Source organism: Merops nubicus, unplaced genomic scaffold, assembly GCF_000691845.1.
Source record: "Merops nubicus isolate BGI_N331 unplaced genomic scaffold, ASM69184v1 scaffold4554, whole genome shotgun sequence".
Classification (NCBI taxonomy): Eukaryota; Metazoa; Chordata; class Aves; order Coraciiformes; family Meropidae; genus Merops; species Merops nubicus.
In genome coordinates this window covers 165-17274 of record NW_008603492.1, presented here as the reverse complement: position 1 = coordinate 17274, position 17110 = coordinate 165, and the positions used below count along the sequence as shown (strand labels likewise).

At 39.5% G+C, this 17110-nt stretch overlaps 1 protein-coding gene across 1 annotated transcript in view; it reads right to left on the bottom strand.

The window, feature by feature from the left end:
- NKTR (natural killer cell triggering receptor) overlaps positions 1-16536 on the bottom strand; it is a gene marked incomplete at its 5' end in the record, with an annotated part of 27949 nt that extends 11413 nt beyond the window's left edge. The window contains 8 exons of the mRNA XM_008938671.1: positions 1092-1179; positions 2267-2419; positions 3169-3391; positions 4663-4808; positions 5660-5689; positions 13669-13756; positions 15299-15343; positions 16413-16536. Coding sequence (XP_008936919.1) covers positions 1092-1179; positions 2267-2419; positions 3169-3391; positions 4663-4808; positions 5660-5689; positions 13669-13756; positions 15299-15343; positions 16413-16536 — 897 coding nt within the window. The remainder of the gene's footprint in view (positions 1-1091; positions 1180-2266; positions 2420-3168; positions 3392-4662; positions 4809-5659; positions 5690-13668; positions 13757-15298; positions 15344-16412) is intronic.
- Positions 16537-17110: the final 574 nt, after the last annotated feature.

Below are 17110 nucleotides of genomic sequence, written 5' to 3'. Positions count from 1 at the left end.
TGCAGCTGTGCAGTGTTTTGGGCCCTGCATTGTGGGTTATTAGAGAAGAAATGAGAAGACTTTTGCTTATGTACAGCAGAACTAAGGCAAAAGCATAAGTCTTTAAGATACCAGAGACCTGGTGCAGCTGTGCAGTGTTTTGGGCCCTGGATTGTGGGTTATTAGAGAAGAAACAAGAAGACTTTTGCTTGTGTACAGCAGAACTAAGGCAAAAGCACAAGTCTTTAAGATACCAGAGATCCAAAGTAGAAATGCAATCTGCAGAAGCAATGGCAGTCTTCAGAGAGGAAGGCACTAAAAAACCCAAAGGACCAGGTCTGTGATCTGTAAAAATGCTTCAGCACCAGCATGGTAAAACTGTAACCAGATGCACTGGCATCTGTGGAACTACACAGACTGCATCTCAGCCAGGACAGCTGAGGAAATTTGACAAATGACATCAAGGAACTCAAAAAATGGAAACAAAAAGTTGAACTGGAATACCAAGAAGCAGAACCATTGAAATGAGTCTGACAAAGCTGCCAACAAAAGTGGTGTTTGTCAGCAACATGTGCACAGCCATCAGGAGATGGAAATACCAGAGCTGGGGAGGACTGGCAATATGCATCAGGAAGATGCAGACACTGAGGAGACCCTAAACCAGCTTTGTCTACTGGTCTGTGTTACAGTCCTAATGCTCAACAGAGATAGTGAGCAAATCCAGTGAGGGGAGAAGAGTAAAAGCTCTTGTTGCTTCTCATTGCTTTACATCTTGTGACCCACATGGGACAAAACTGGCTGAATTAATTTTAATCTTTAAAAGGAAATAATTTTATTCTTGTGTTTGAAGACCTCTTGTAGCTGAGGAGGGAGCATTTGTTTCCACAAACAATCCTTAAGTAAAAAGCCATTAGTAAGAAGGATGAGGGGGGAAAAAAAATGCATTCTAAAATGAAATATTGTTGTCAGGTAGTTCAATGTTCTAAGCTACAATCTACAACATGTCAACAATAGTTAAAATGTCACACAAAGCCTCTGAGGAAACTCAAAGCTCAAGGTCACAGAAAATACTCTGGGTGAGAGGAAAGAAAAATAAACAAACTGTCACATACTATTGTGCCTCTTCCTCTAATTTTTCGTCCAGATTTAGAGACTGATGGTTTCTGGTCAGTCAGAACTGGTGCAGCATCAAGCAGCTTCCTAAATAAATTAATAAAATATAAGCTTACATATAAGAAAAATGAACTTAAACTAATTTGAAGTTAATCATGCAAAATATTCATCATTTATTTTGAGATGGCAGAACTAAGAATTCAGTGAATTCTCCAAGAAATCAAGCAAGGCACATGTAAATAGATGTTTAAAAATGAACTTGCCAAGTAGTCTGCTCAAGTGGTACCTGGCTTTTCTAAAGAGGTTTAAGTTGTGTTTGGTGCACAGGTCAGGGAAACACAGAGTTTCAGAATCTCAGCAGTTATAGTCCACATGTTCTAAAGCTTTGCTTCTTTCCAAAGCAAGAGGGAATGGAGCTGTAATGTCCTTTTTACAGTTTGTTTAATAGCCTCAAAAAGAAGCAGTTAATAAGTAAGGATTTGAAATTCTGAGTAATGTTTCAAGAAAAGGCTTGCAGGAGATTTCACCATTAACTGAAATTAAAATAAAATCAGTTTGTTTGGTTTTATTTAAGAGATATCTGGCAATGTAAAGTATCAGCTCGTCCGAGTCCAAAAGGAAAGAAATTTGACACAAAAAGAACCTGACTGCAATGGAGTAGAGGTGCAAAACAAACTGAAAGTGACTTGTGAACTGATGACTTCCTTTGCATCAAAAGAAGAGTATTTTCTCCTGAAAAAAAATTGAGATGGGTCATCAGATGCTGGTTGACTGATTTTGAACCACAGTTGCTTCTTCAGTGTAAGAAAAGAAATAATCACTTCTCTCAATCTCAAGTTTCCCCTCACAAACAAATATTTGCTGTGGTTAACATTGCAAAATTTCTTCTGGAATTATTCACTTTATTTGCATCATCTGTAATTGAGTTTAAGGTCATAAGATCCTTAAGGACTGATGAAATTAAACTCATTAGATCTCACTGAAAAACCCTGACACGGGTCGTACGGAATATTCCAAAGACAACTGTGAAAAGGACAATTAAAATACCTCATTTAGAAATTTTGACAAGCCAGCCACCACTTGCTGTCAGTACTAGGAGCAGGATGGTAGTTAGAAAATGTCATGCATGGGTTCCCAGCAAGCTAACAGAGTAAGAGAGCTCAATGTTCCTTACGGTTCAGGCTCTACACTGACAACAGGCACATCTCTTCGCAGCAAAAATCTATTTTCAGGCACTGGGGGGATTTCTTCAGGACGTACCACAGGTTTGTCCCTCTTTGTGCTAACATCCACTGCTCTCTCTGTTAGGTCACTCCTGTCAGAAAGGCTGCTATGGGGACAAAAGAAGTTGGTCATCAAAATAAGTGTCGGCTGATAAGGACCCCTTGTCAAAGTGAATTCCACACCAAGCCCACACGAGGTCTCAACTTTTAAGATGGCTCAAGAACCAAAATGTGTTTCATGAACAACCCATTTTTGGCTAAAGGAACCTTCTCTCCAGTGATAACATGATGCTTCAGTTCTCACTTTAATTTTACTTCTGATTTGCCACTTGTCATGAGGTGTTTTTAAAATATCAACAAATACATATCAAAGATTCATTATTTGCCTAATGACTCACTTTAACAGTTGAGTCCCAAATACCTTAATATGCTGAGGCTTGCTCATTTCAAAGCTGCCCCACCTTCTATATCCAAAAATCATAAAATCCTTTGTGGAAAAAATCTACCCAGCAAGCTCAGCCTTTTTGTTTGGCTGGTCTGGTTTATTTACAAAACCCAAGCATCAAAATCCAAACTTAAACCCATTTTCATTGCTTGAGGACTTCATGAAAACAAAGCAGAATCACTTAATTTCCCTGACCTTCTATATCCAAAAATCATAAAATCCTTTGTGGAAAAAAATCTACCCAGCAAGCTCAGCTTTTTTGTTTGGCTGGTCTGGTTTATTTACAAAACCCAAGCATCAAAATCCAAACTTAAACCCATTTTCGTGTTCATTGCTTGAGTACTTCATGAAAATAAAGCAGAATCACTCAGATTTCCCTGAAATTCTTAAATTTAAGAGAGCAGTCACCGTCTTTGGTTTGAGGGTCGCTTGCCCCTTGGATCCTCTTTCTTCCTCTCCTCCTTCCTTCGTTTCCTGGACTGTTTGGTTTTAGCTCTTCTTTTACGTTTCCTTCTTCTGCTTCTCTCATTTTCAGCTTCACTGTCGGATGAAGTTTCTGACGAGCTCGATGCACTGGAGGAGGAGTCTGAAGCTTCTGACTCTGAACATACTTTCTTCCTCTTCTCCAAAGCTGAAAACAGACATTTCAAATTCACATGTGTGTACACACAATTTTACATATGTATTAACACACAAACTGCTTCAGAGGAGCTCTGGAAACATTTTTTTTCCCCCAGAGTGAGCTCAGTTAAAGTTAAAGTATAATAAAAAATAACTCTTTTACATATGTATTAACACACAAACTGCTTCAGAGGAGCTCTGGAAACTTTTTTTCCCCCAGAGTGAGCTGAGTTAAAGTATAATAAAAAATAACTCTGTCCAGTCTAAACCCATATCAATAAAATGACACAAATATTTTCCAGCAAAGATAGTTGCAAAAAAATCTTTCAGTTGCTCTAGGTAAACTGCAAGAGCTTCCTTCATCTAAGAAAATATATCACTGCAAAGCCAAACCACTGTTAAATTAATACATACTAGGTTTGTAACTGAAGTTGGAGATAAACTTGTACCAAGCTCATCTAAAGAAAGGCTGAGGAACGACTCTAATTTTAATAAGGAGGATTTCTCCTCTTTTCTCCTTTGAAAATGTATTTTAGAACACTGAATTCACACCTCTGGGTTAGAGCAGAACACACAGATAAGCAAAGACCATTTATAGTATGAAAAGTTTAGTTTCTTTAAAAGGCAATGCACAGGTCAAAAACAGTTTAAAGCTATTCACAGCCTCAGCTGTACATTTCTTCTTTCTAAAACTTTGTCATTCTCTCCTTTCTGCATCCTCAGTTTTTATGTTATCTACCCTCCTGATTTTCTCTGAAGGACATAACCACATTATCCTTAAGGAAAGTCCAAAGTGAAGTAGGAAAAACTATCTTCTAACACTCCACTACTTCACAGTAACTGTTTTAAATATTTCAAAACATTCATTCACCTCAATTCTCAGGAAAAGGAGAATGATGTTGACTATATATGCTGCATGTATTAACATGACATGACTTTAAACCTTTGGAAACTGCACAAGGATTCAAATTCAAGAAATATGTTTGCATCTCCATCTTTCCAACTCAGAAAAATCAGTTCTGATTAACTGTATGTCACATTAAACTCAAATGTTAATTAAAGAGACTAGAAAGCAGCTATACATTTTCCAAGGCACAAAGGTTTTAGGGCAAAATCCCTTTTCTGTTGCTGTGCCTTCCTCACCTACACCAAGCTTTAAGTTTTAAACTATTAACTAGAATTCTAGAGTTTCACTACAACAATTTTTAGACCTTGGCATGGTTTTTACACTCTGAAAACAACGTCAACATTTCAATCAGCATCAGCTCTAGGAATGCTTACCATCTTTGGCTGACTTTGTAACAAGCACCCCACAGTCAATGACTCGTACATCTGCATAGGGCCTACTTGCTGTATCAGTTTTCAGATTTTCTATTTGTTCTATTACTTCAAACCCAGAAATAACCAGTCCAAAGACAACGTGTACGCTGCAGAAATAAAACACGTGGAGAGTGTAAGGGTTTGATCCACTGCTGGAGTTCTTTCCCCATTCATTTCAGATTTTAAAAGGCATTCTGAAGTAGAAGCATTCAGCTCTTCAAAACGTATTCAATGTAAAAAAAGAGGATTTTTATTATTTTTACATTTACAACAGTGCCAAGATTTCATGCAAGGTGGGAGAGAGGTGCACTCAGGGTCACTTTGGGAGAGATGCTTGACTCCCTCCTACTCTTCCCTGCATGCTCAGGGTAAAGAGATCATAATTTGTAACCCAACCATCTGTTTGGAAACTGTGTGATCAAGAGTGCATATATAAAGATGGCAAAGAAGTGCAGATCTCCCCAGAGAAGCAGCATTTATTTATAAATCTATATAAACTTCCCACTGGCATTGCATGGACAGTTATAATTAAGGAATTCCTAGTTTTGTTTTACTATACCTCATTTCTCTTTGCTTCTTCCATTTGCCTCATGACATAAGCCCAAGGACTAACACATTGGGGGATAAGAAACATGCCACAAAAGAGAGCACTATCCAACTATATTAAACTGGACATCTCAACTCACTGATTCATGGACTGAGGTCAGCACCAGTTTTAAAGAAATAATATGAAGATTTAAGACCTTCCAAGTTTTTGACCAACTTCAGGAAATAAGTTGCAACATGGATTTTTTTTTTATAGAACTGAAACTTTTGTTTTCCATCTTGTTCTATTGTATAACTCCTCACAGAATGAAGAATTTGTTTCCCCATTGTTGTCTACTTTCAACAGAATGTGTGAAAACTTAACAACTGTCCCATTTCAGCCACCCTTAGAGAAACTCTGAAGGGTTCTTACCCGTCGAGATGAGGAGCAGGTTTTGTTGTTCTGTTGGACAAACAGCAAGATGGTAAGATGGTAAAAAAAATTAAAATAAAAAAAAAAATCAGGGATGCAGATGAAGTAAGAGGAGAATGGCACAGGAAAAAAAAAAAAGGTGAAGGTAAGACAAAAAAATAGTGAAAAAATTCAGTTACATACATGGAATTAAAAAAAATTGATAGATCATATACACAGGCTTTTTTAGAACTTTTACATGAAATTTGTTTGAAGTTTAACTAACTGTGCACACTTGAAAGTTGTACCAAGCATCATTTTAGGCATGCAATAAACAATTTTTTTTTAAATAACTGTCTTTAAATGCATTCAAAGATAACTCACTAGCATTTTTAATCACAGAGAAGATACAATTTGGCAATAAATGAAAGGAATTTACAGGTTTCTGGAATTATTAGGTTCTTACATTATGAGATCACAGTTTATTAAAAAAAAAAAAACAAGAAAAGAGTTATATATGTGATAGATTCTTTGCTTCTTCCCCCTGCCCTGCTACTTAATTACTCTCCATTTACTTGGCTTCATGACTCAGAATTCAAAGCATTATTTCTAGCTTTAAAGAACCATCAAGACTACAGCACTTCAACTCCTGAGCTCACAGGCTTCCCAAAAGCCACAGCAGCACAATGCAAGCAGACATGATATGCTACCCTACAGGTTTTTTCTCCTGTGATAAATGCCAGCCTCTTATTTTTTCAGCTTCCCCCATTCATCTGTTCCTAGCCTGAAGAACTGCAACTGCCTCACGTTTTGTTCATTATCCTAAAAGATGTTTGGAGTTAGGCCAAATTTCTGAGTTGGCTTCCAACTGGAATATTCAAGGCTGTGCATATGTGACTACATGTTAAGATTCACCTTTTGGATGCTAGTGCCATGACCTGGTAACTCTCTAGCCTGTTCTAAAAAGAAAGGAAATTACTTCTACACATGAGCCTGCATAGGTTGGAAACTTTGCTATGAGACAAATTCAGTTAGGAACAGCAAAACTTGCACCCTTCTTATTTATTTGGGATGAAAAAAGAAGTCAAGATAATTTACATTTGACATTAATATCTGAAACCATTTTTTCCTCTCTTCCCCAAGCACTATTTTGCTTTTCTGGCCTTCTTTCAGCTCCCTTCTCTCAAAATAATTGATCACAGATGCTCTTTCTAACTTTACAATAACACAAATGTGGCACAATGAAGTTAGTTTTTCACTCCTATAATAAATTTAGTTTAAGTACATATCTTCACTCTAATGTTGAACTAGCAGGTCACAAAACCCTGCAGCACTGGAAAACATGCCAAAAGATGGAACTGGGAATCAGGAGTGTTTACACTCTTGATTTTTTTTTTTCCTTTTTTAAAAGCTCCAAATGTCAACCAGACCTCCTGCTGTTGTAATACTAAATATAGAAAGCTCCTTTGGTTTAACAAAGGGAAAGAAATGCCTGAGAAACTAAACTTCACCTTGGTAGTGCTGTTTCTTGGTTTTCCCTTTTTTCCCCCCCTACAAGCATGACAATTTTTACAGCTTTTGATGTTCTTTAAGCAAAAGTTAACTGTGTTATCCACCTGCTGTTAAGCAAACAGTTTAAGCGGGCTCAGTTATAAAGCTGGTTGAAAGGAGTGGAAAAAACACAAGTGGGTTACTACAATAAAGCCACGATGAAGAAGACTCAGTGCTTAGGATCAGCTGGAAACAGCAAGAGGTTCAAAGACCCTTGGTGTGAGTGCTGTAGCCATGTGCTCCTCTCATGCAGCAGCACCACTTGAAGACTAATTGAGCAAATTACCTAAGCATGGACTTTCCTCAGTCCTCAAAAAGCAAAGGGGATAATTGGGATGTTAAAACCCACATCCAGGTTCCTTCCATTACCCTGGCAATTTGGTAGATAAAGTGGATGGGGTTGGAACATGACATTTATTCTGCAAATGTGCACTTTAAAGGACCACTTCAAGGTTTTGTGGGTATGTTCTGCCTTTCATCCCTGGAAAGTTTGCTACAGCTTCAAAACTCAATCAGAAGAAAACCTACTTGCTGCCTTTGCCCTGTGGAAACCTAGAGTCATGATGAATTCTTCCCCCCAAAATAATATCCTATTCAAACATTACACAACTTTTACAATTTAAAACATTCAAAATCTGCCTTAATATTTACTATCATCCAAGTTATTTACAGGACAAACACGTTTCTTCAGTCAAGTTTAAAGTAAATCAAATTGGTTTAAGATACTGCTGAAGAGAAAAGCATCTTTTTGATCAAAGCACGTTACTGCCCACCCCCCCCGAGGAACCTCAGTCCTAACAAAGGGTTCAATGCACATAACAATATGATCAGAAAAACAAGAAAGATTAAAAAACAGAAAGAAAAGGAAAGGACACAGCCTTAGAGGAATGAGACATTACCTTTGGAGCGCACGATGTAACACTGTTTCTGTAAATTTTACACAAAAATGGCAGAAATAAATTGTAATACATTTTCAGACAAAACTGAGTCTATGTTTTATTAAACACAAGTTTTTAAATTCATATTAATCAAGTTGTAAGCAGAACAAGGATGCCTAAAAAAGAGGGCTCTAAATTTTCTTTAGAATACAAGGTACTTTGAAAACTACAGTAAGTTCTCCTTAAACCCAAAAAAAAGCAACCTGTAGACATAACCTGCTTGAATACAGCACTGCAAAGATAAATGGTTAGAAAAGAGAATCCTCCCACCCCCCTCTATGGCTCAGTCCAGCAGAAGCACTAGAAAACACAACACAACTTAAAGCAGATGTGTAACTGATCCCAAGGGGCTTCTTCCCAGGCCTGTAGTTCCATGGGTGTCCCAATCCTCTGCTGAGGATGTGCCTCCTAGGATGGAGCTTAAAGGCTTTTGATTCACAAGTTCAGTGTGTGAAGTCAGGAAGCCTCCACCTAAATACATTTCATTAGGAGCCAACAGCTTCCCTGGACTATGATGCTTTCCTAAAACTAAGGGAAAACAGGTGTTCTCAAAAAATCCATGCACTGCTGTGAGGTTCCTTGTGCTCACAACTGCAGAACACACACACTGCAGATGCACAGATGAGACAACACACACCAGCTACTACCACACTTGTGCTCTGGTGTAATTCTGAACAGCACCAACGTCCTAAAAACACATTATCAGTTGAGCTTAGCAGCATTTCTCCCTCCCACCCCAAAGAAACGATGAGTACTTAATTACATGTCTGCATATTCAAGGGTTGAAGCTATCTGTAAGCACCCTGTGAATGCTTTCACCTCAGCTTTTGATCCAGCCAGAGGGACCTGCCTGTGTGGCAAGTGCACATCTCTCACCTCTGCTCAAAGGTGGTGCAACAACAGCCCCTTTCATTTGGCAGTTTTAGATCTGTGTGCTGCTGTCAAGTGTTCAATGATTAGCTCAAAGGCATTTCATTCAGAAGGAAAAAATTAAATCAGCAATACTCTCAATTTTGGGGAAAAAATATAACTAGTAGCAATAGCAACACAGTCTCAACTTTTCAATAGCTTTTGAACACAGAGGCAAGAGCTCCAAGTGTCTGAAGTGATAAGTAACCCAATTTAGGACTTGTCTAAGTTGTTGTAAGGACATATTCCTCAGTAAACTACATGGCTAAATAAAGTACAAATTAATTATTACCAAAAAATCCCAACAAAGAGGCTGGTGACATTTTTTTTTGGCCTACTGTTGTTTTCTTTATGCTTCACTTTGCACTTGTATTTTTCTAGGAAGCACAGCTGGAAAGATGTAACAGTGGCAGCAAAGTTGAGCCCACACCCTCATCTGTAGGATCAGGACTCTAATTTTCTAGTACTAATTTTCACAAGAGTTGTGCTTGTTTTGTGTTAGTGCAATGTTCTAGATGCAATCCCCTGATAAATAATAATCATCACCATCTTTTCTGGCAGCAGTTCAATACAGATATGGGAGTATACAGGAAAAAAAGATGATTCTGGAGTGGCTCCTGCCAACCTCTACCCCACCCTAGGGATTCCAGATCCGAGTATCAACATCAACAGCACAATTAAAAGAAGATTAACACGTGGGGGTGGTGTTTAGAACATTTGCTACGTAGCTGATGGTTCTAAGAAGTTATTTACAGTCAAGAATCAAACCAGCAGTGCTACCTGAAGAGACAAACAACTCATTTACAGCCTGGTGCCTTACAACTACCTTCAACAGAAGCCTGCAGGAAAATGCTACAACAGATCCCTTTGGGTAGAGAAACTTGAGGTTGCAATATTTCACAAATCAAACTATTATAAAGGGATGGTCTCTGTGTCCTCTCTGCCAGACTTCAACAAGATGTATTTCTTCAGACTAGCAAATGTTCCCTGGCCACGTGTGAATAGATTTGGCCTATTTAAAGTCCACGTGCATGAGAAGATAATCCTTCCTCAGCCAGACACTCCTTTCAGCCCTACTGTTCCTCCTAGTCAAGAAAAAAAAGTAGTAAATGGGGAAAAACAATCAAAGAGCACTAAACACAGCACATCTGACATCTATCTGCACACACTTCTGGCTCTTTATTCTACTTCAGCATCTCACCAGATTCTGCCAGTGCTTTAACTTATATCCATTCTTTTCCCTCTGGCCTCACTGGAGCTTCCTAACAATACTTCCACTCTGCTTTCCATTTCCAGTTCTCTGTTCTTGCTTAGAAACCCTTCAAGCTCATCCAGGCCAGAGAAGCTCCTGATGAATCAAAGAGAGCTGATGGCACTTGAAGATTGCCCAGGTGTAACCTTACATCAAGGTCAGTCTGGAGCTTCTACCTGAAGTAAAACTGACCCCTGGAGGTCAACTTTTGGCAGTTTTGAGGCACTGCACAGAGTCTTCTTGTGGCCAGTTTGTTAGGATGCTCTGCCAAAGAGATCTGCTGCCCTATTCCCTTCTGGAAGGACTACCTCCTTCAAATGACACTTTGCTGTGGGAAGCAGGGAAAGCCCTTCTAATGAGGAAGCAAAAGTGCTGGAGTTGTAGCAATATTTGTGCTGTTATTTTAGCCCTACTTATATAGAATAATTTATTTGCACTCCTTCTCTGCTGTATTAGAGAAATACACAGTTCTCACCCCTGAAATATCTATGGACAAAAAAAATGCAAACAGAAGGCTAAAAGAAGTTCAGATGGAGATGAATTACTTCCCTTTCTATAAATCTAATCAATAAAAATCAAACATGCTTGAAACATTGAAAATAAACCCCTGAAGGCTGCCACTGAAGAGAGCCTGTCAGACAATTTCCAGGTTATACATTTGAAGAATGTTTTTCCTAATGATACACCAGTGATCACTCATTGGTGTATAAGAAATACATTTTAATTTCAGTTTAAAGTACAATGTGCTGTTGAATGTTTTTCCTAATGATACACCAGTGATCACTCATTGGTGTATAAGAAATACATTTTAATTTCAGCTTAAAGTACATCACTGAAGGAAGGCAACGTGCTGTTGAAGAAAAGCTGCACAGATGCACAGTATGTTCCCTCAAGTAACCAGACATCACCAAGCAAGACTAGCTGCTTCCACATACTACATTTTAAAGCTGGCTCAGAAGTTGCCTTTTCACTCTTTGTCCTGTCACAACAAACCCTGCTCAAAACATCACCCCCCTCCTTCTTGTAGGGCCTCTTGAAGAGGTGAAAGGCCACCAGAAGGTCAACCCAAGGTTTCATTCACCACCCAACCTCCCCTATTCATGAACAGCAGGGACCTGACCTCACCCCTGAGTGCATCCACTCCCAGGTGCTACATCCTACCTGCACCCTCCATCCTGGAGTGTCTCAAACAGCATGTGAAGTGAAAAAACCCTGGCTGAGGGGGTCACAGGAGCCTAGAGCATTGGGGTGTGCTTTAAAGGCTTCAGCAGCAGCCCACCTAACTCCCAGTGTAACCAGGGAGGTTTTACTCCTCAGCTTGATTCATCTTCTGACTCTAGAGCAAGCTGGGGCTGCTTAAGACATGACAAGATGTGTAAGAAATCAGCATGGGTCAGGCAGGTAAGACATGACCTGCAGAACACCCTCAACCTTCTCTCCCAGCAGCTGAAGGCCAGGTGGGATGCCCTAGGACCCTAAAAGCTGCTTTAGATTCCCACAGGCAGCTGAGGTGAAACTAGCTTACATGGACATGATGATATTGAGCTTTCTTACCCTGCCTGAATTCCCAAACTAACACTTTCTCTTTACAGTGATCTTATGAAAAAAAATAACCCCACACACTACACCACCACAGAATTTTGGAAGAGATCTTCATCTTTCAAAATATTTCTGTCTCTTATGGAAGTGCTCTTCAACACTGTTCATTTTGTTGTCCCCTGTAAGTGATAATTTAGCATCCAACACAACCTCAGGTTGTTTTGGTGTGTGGGGAGAGGCAAGGTGTTCATGTCTGTTCCATCTAATGGAACAAGGAAGCTGAGTCTACTAAGCACAAGGAGAAGCAGATGCCTTCTGAATCGAGTGCAGGAGAGAAAAGAAACTTTAGAGCCCTCAAATGACTTCTTGACTGATGTGACATCATTAAGGTTTTCATGTGTATCGTTCAGATAAGCTTAAAAATGGAAAAATCATGACAAAAGAACCAAAAGATAAGTCACCAAGTAGTAAATAGTGAACCAAAGTCTTTCAGAGAGCTGATTAAACAGCAGAGGTTTTCATAGAGCTTGTTTTCCATATTACTATTTATACATATCCATTCAGATTGACTGTAAGTACAACATCTAAAATTTGGGTTGAAGGCAAAACAAGTTTTAGACATGTTTTTATCTCTAAGAAAAGCCAGAACAGTGGTAACTGAAAGACTTCCTCTTAGGTTCCTATTCATTTTCCATTTTTAGGGCATTCTTTAGGAAGAGACCTAAAAATGTCTCTTATCTGAACTTCATCAGATGAGACTGAAGATCTTTTTTCAGGCAAAGTTAAAAAAAAAAAGGAAGGTTCTTGAGGACAATTCACTCCTTTCCTGAGGCCAGGGAAGCGCCATTCATTCTCATCCCCCAAGAAAGATGGCAAAGAAAAAAACAGTTCTTCTAGTTAAATAACTGCACTAAAATTTACTTTTGAAAACACCAGTGTTATTTCACAGAGTTCTTCTCAGCACAAGCCCCAGGTTATAATCCAGGTCTTTCCAAACACAAACTGTTAGACATTAACAGAAAGCCATTTTTTTTTTTAAAAGGGAGTTAATAGAAGGAATAATCACATCAAAATTAGGAAGTTTAAATATACTAATATTGAACCTAGAACACAACTGCTTCAACCAGGAGACCCTGATGTATCAGCCCTGAGGATTTATTGATGGTAGAGTATGTGTTTTCTACATAATTTCTACACACTAGAATGGATTTTTTCTGCTTTTCTAAAGGTAATAAAGGAAAAAACTGATTATCAGGATGTAATCTTACAGCAAAGTAGTTGCTATATGCACAAGTAAACAGAACTATGCAGCAATATAGAAGAAAAGCACATCAGGGACAAACACTCCAACGAAATAAAAAATAAAGGTAAAGAAAAAAACCAAACTGAAACTATAAACAAAACCCAACTCATCCCCTCCCCCAAAAATCTGAATAATAGATGATTGTACTGTAAGGAGCACATGCAAAACCCACACAAACCTCACCTAGAGCTCACTCCCTTTGGCATAGTACACTCCTCACTGTGATTTGAAGATAACCTGTTAAGGTGTGGCTGGTGCACACACAAAGGCCAAGAATCTGTTTGCTGGACACTACACATGCTGCAGAAGCCACGTTTTTAAGGTAAAAAGCAACCAACCAGGAACACTCCTGTAGCACCAGCTTCTAAACCACAAGCCAACTGTGAGAGCTAACGTTTCCTATGAGGCAGGCACCCAACTCACCCCTCCTTCAAGCACGAGGAGAACATGATTAGAGAGGATTTAGCAATACCATCTTTCTCATGAACAGCGCTTCTCTGTTTGAGAACAGCTCGACTGGGGTTTGCCATCTACTCACATGAAAAATTGGGAACCATTGGTATGTTTCCCTCGGTTTGCCATTGACAAAAGGAACGCTCTGTCATGTTTGAGAATAAAGTTTTCATCTGTTTGAAGAAAAAATAGGTCTGTCAGATTTTTTTTGTTCCCCCCCCACCCCCCGACAAGGAAGGCAAGTCTCGTTTTCTTAGTAACTTATGGATGCTCTAAGTTCTGCTGCTGCTGAAGAAATGTGAACAGGTTGGGAAAATATCCAAAATCAAGTTGAAGCAAGACTCTCCAAAGTTACAGTAAAGCAGTTATGAGACAAAAAACACACTTGAAGAAAAAGTTTCAGCTATAGTACAAACATTTGTAATGAAAAAAAAAAATGAAGTCATTATTAGTACCTTCAATCAACATCAGATTTTCATAGGCTTAGATTTAAACCCAGTGTTTTCTGAGTAACAATGAGATGGGTGGACTTTTGGACACCCTAAAACACAACTTAACCATGATACTGGTATTTACACAGCATGCACCTGGAGGAGAGAGATCTAGAGAAGCCATTTCCCTGGTATGGCAGCATTAATAGATGGCCACACATCCATTCACATCATCTGGAAGCCTCAGGTTAAGGGGGGGAAAAAACCCACCCCCAGATATCTGAGTGAGAAGCTAAGGAATGTGTTATTCCCCCACCCCAAGTATAAAATCAATTAAGACTAAACCAAGCATCCATTTTATATTCTAGTGAATTAAAGAGGCTTTCTGGTTGTTCAGTGTTATATAAAACCAGACCTTCCCCAGTTCATTTTTAAAGCTAAACCAAGTGAATTGGAATGTACAAAGCCATTAATTTGAAGATCACTCATCAACACAACGCTGCACATTCAGCACTCCCCACCCTCAGAAACAAATCCTTTACAAACTCACCATTTGCCTTCCAACAACAGATTTTTAAAAAGAAGTAGAGGCACATTTATTTACAGTTTCTTTGCAAGGAAAAGAACGTGTGAAGAGTATCAACAACAAGTCAAATACTTTTAGCAACAAGCACTAAGCATACAAACCTTGAGTAGGGAAGGGGAGGAGAGGGACATGAACAAAAGAAGAAATAACTGTTTAGAGCTGGAAATGATGCCAGGATTCTCTCTCAGAATAAGTCATTAGCCCTCAGAAAGGTTAGACACAGAACTCTTCTCATCTCCAAGCAACACAGATACCCAGCTACAAACAGATGTACCAGTTCTCTATATTTACTAGGGAGGGTACAAGGGAACAGAGTTTGAATTTGTGTTACTGAGCTTTTGTCTCTTACCTTTTCATTTTGCAAAAGACCACATTCTCTATAAACAAAAGAATATGTTGACAGTTTTAGGCAGGAAGATAGGAGTTTATTCATGAATAAAGTTGCCTAACCTCCATGCTGAAAGTCACGTTTAACCAATAATGTTAGCCTTAATTAATTGTCAGTTAAAATTAAATATTACCAAAAAAAAATTATCTGAAAGTCATGCAAATAAAAAAAAAAAAGAATTCTCATGCAACATTAGTTTCATGCAAAAGGTGATCTATAAGTAGACCTGTTTTCATTAAGGAGCTTGGGAATCAAGACTTGTTTATCTCAGAATTGAATAAAGAATCTGCAAAGATGTATTTCCTCTTACCTTTAAAATAGCCACCATAAATAGATTCCCCTCCTTTTCCATTACCTACACATTAAAAAGCAGGAATTAAACCTTTTGTTTTGTTTAAGAAAAAAAAATGTATTAACATCCCACCAGTTCTTAACAAACCAGGATCCTCTGGGCTGTTACTTGTACCTCAGCACAAGCTCCTAAATTAAAAGCCAGGGCCACGTGTTCTCCTGCTGCCACCCAAAATGCTGAAAATGAGGATTGCCCAAGTGCCTGGGGAAGTCTGAAGCAGGGCTCCAGAGGTTAATCCCCAGCTGGCATTTGCTAAAGCAGCAGCAGACAGAAAAACAACCACAGGAAGCAAAAAAAGAGACAACAGTAGCTGTGACCAACAATCCTGCCTGGCTCCAAGCAGCTGAGGGACACTAGAAGTGCAATAAAGCTGCTGGTGCTTTTAAAGGCATCCTCACTTCTGCTTGACTCAAAACAAGATACTCCCTCAGGAGCTTGTTTTCTCAGGCATAAGATTTGAGGACATAGAAGAGGCATTTGGGTAAGGATTGGTACTGCAGGGAAGGCCAAGAGGCTGAAACACTGTTGTACATGTGCCTTCTTCTTTAACTTCAAACATTTCTCTAAACAAATATTGCTTCAGTTGAAATGTTTTAGAATTTTAAAAATTAACAAAGAAATGGGTGACCTTTGCTGTACTTCACAGCAAACCAATTATTTTTATAGCACTGGAACACTTTTAGGATCTAAACAATGTTTATAATTATCTAAAGGGCAGAGAGCAAGAGGCTGGGGCCAGACTCTGGTCAGTGGTGGCCAGGGACAGGACAAGGGGAAATGGGCACAAACCAGAACCCAGGAGGAGAAATTTGTTTGGGGTGAGGGTGCAGAGCCTGGAGCAGCTGCCCAGAGAGGCTGTGGAGTCTCCTGCTCTGGAGAGATCCCAAACCCTCCTGGCTGTGACCCTGGGTGAGCTGCTGGAGCAGGGGGTTGGGTGAGATGATCCCCAGAGGTCCCTCCCAACCCCACCATGCTGGACTATGACTTTCACAGCATTTTTGCAATGTTCCATTATAACCACATAAATTATAACATTTCTGACCCACTGAAAAGATTCCAAAGTGTGTTTTACCTTCGCTGAAGTCCCCACCCTGAATCATGAAGTTCTTCACCACACGGTGGAAGGTAGTGCCCTTGTAACACAGCTTCTTTCCAGTTGTTTTGCCAATTCCTTTCTCACCTGCAAGAAGGTCAAACAAAAGAAAATAAATCCATAGATTGTCAGTGAATAAATTCCAGGGGTTTTACCTCCCTCGTGCTAGTGGATGAAAGAAAGGATTAGAAGAAGTGTTCAAAGCCAGGCTGGATGGGGCTTGGAGCAACCTAATTTAGTGGGAGATGCCTCTGCCCATGGCAGGGGGGCTGGAACTAGAGGATCTTTAAGGGCACTTCCAATCTAAACCATCCTGTGATTTGGTCTCTGCAGATGGCTCAGCAGTTCACAACTCTGCAAATCCAAAGCAACCCTTCACATCTCAGTTCTAGTTGTCAGAGGCCAACACAATCTTTCCAGTACACCTTCCTCTCCCATCACAGAGCTGCTGCTCCTCTGAAGCTGGGCTCTGTATCTCCTACAACACAGTCTAGGCAAACACAGAAGCAGCAGCAGCCCAACCAGAACCCTACATCAGTCCATAAGATGTCTCCTTGTGTGCAGGGTGCAGCTGAGATGCTGAGGCAGTCGAGGTTCTGACAGTACAATGTGTGAGGCAGGGAGAGCATAGAGCAGATAAACCTCCAGTAACAAGGGCACTGGAAGAACTGGTCAAG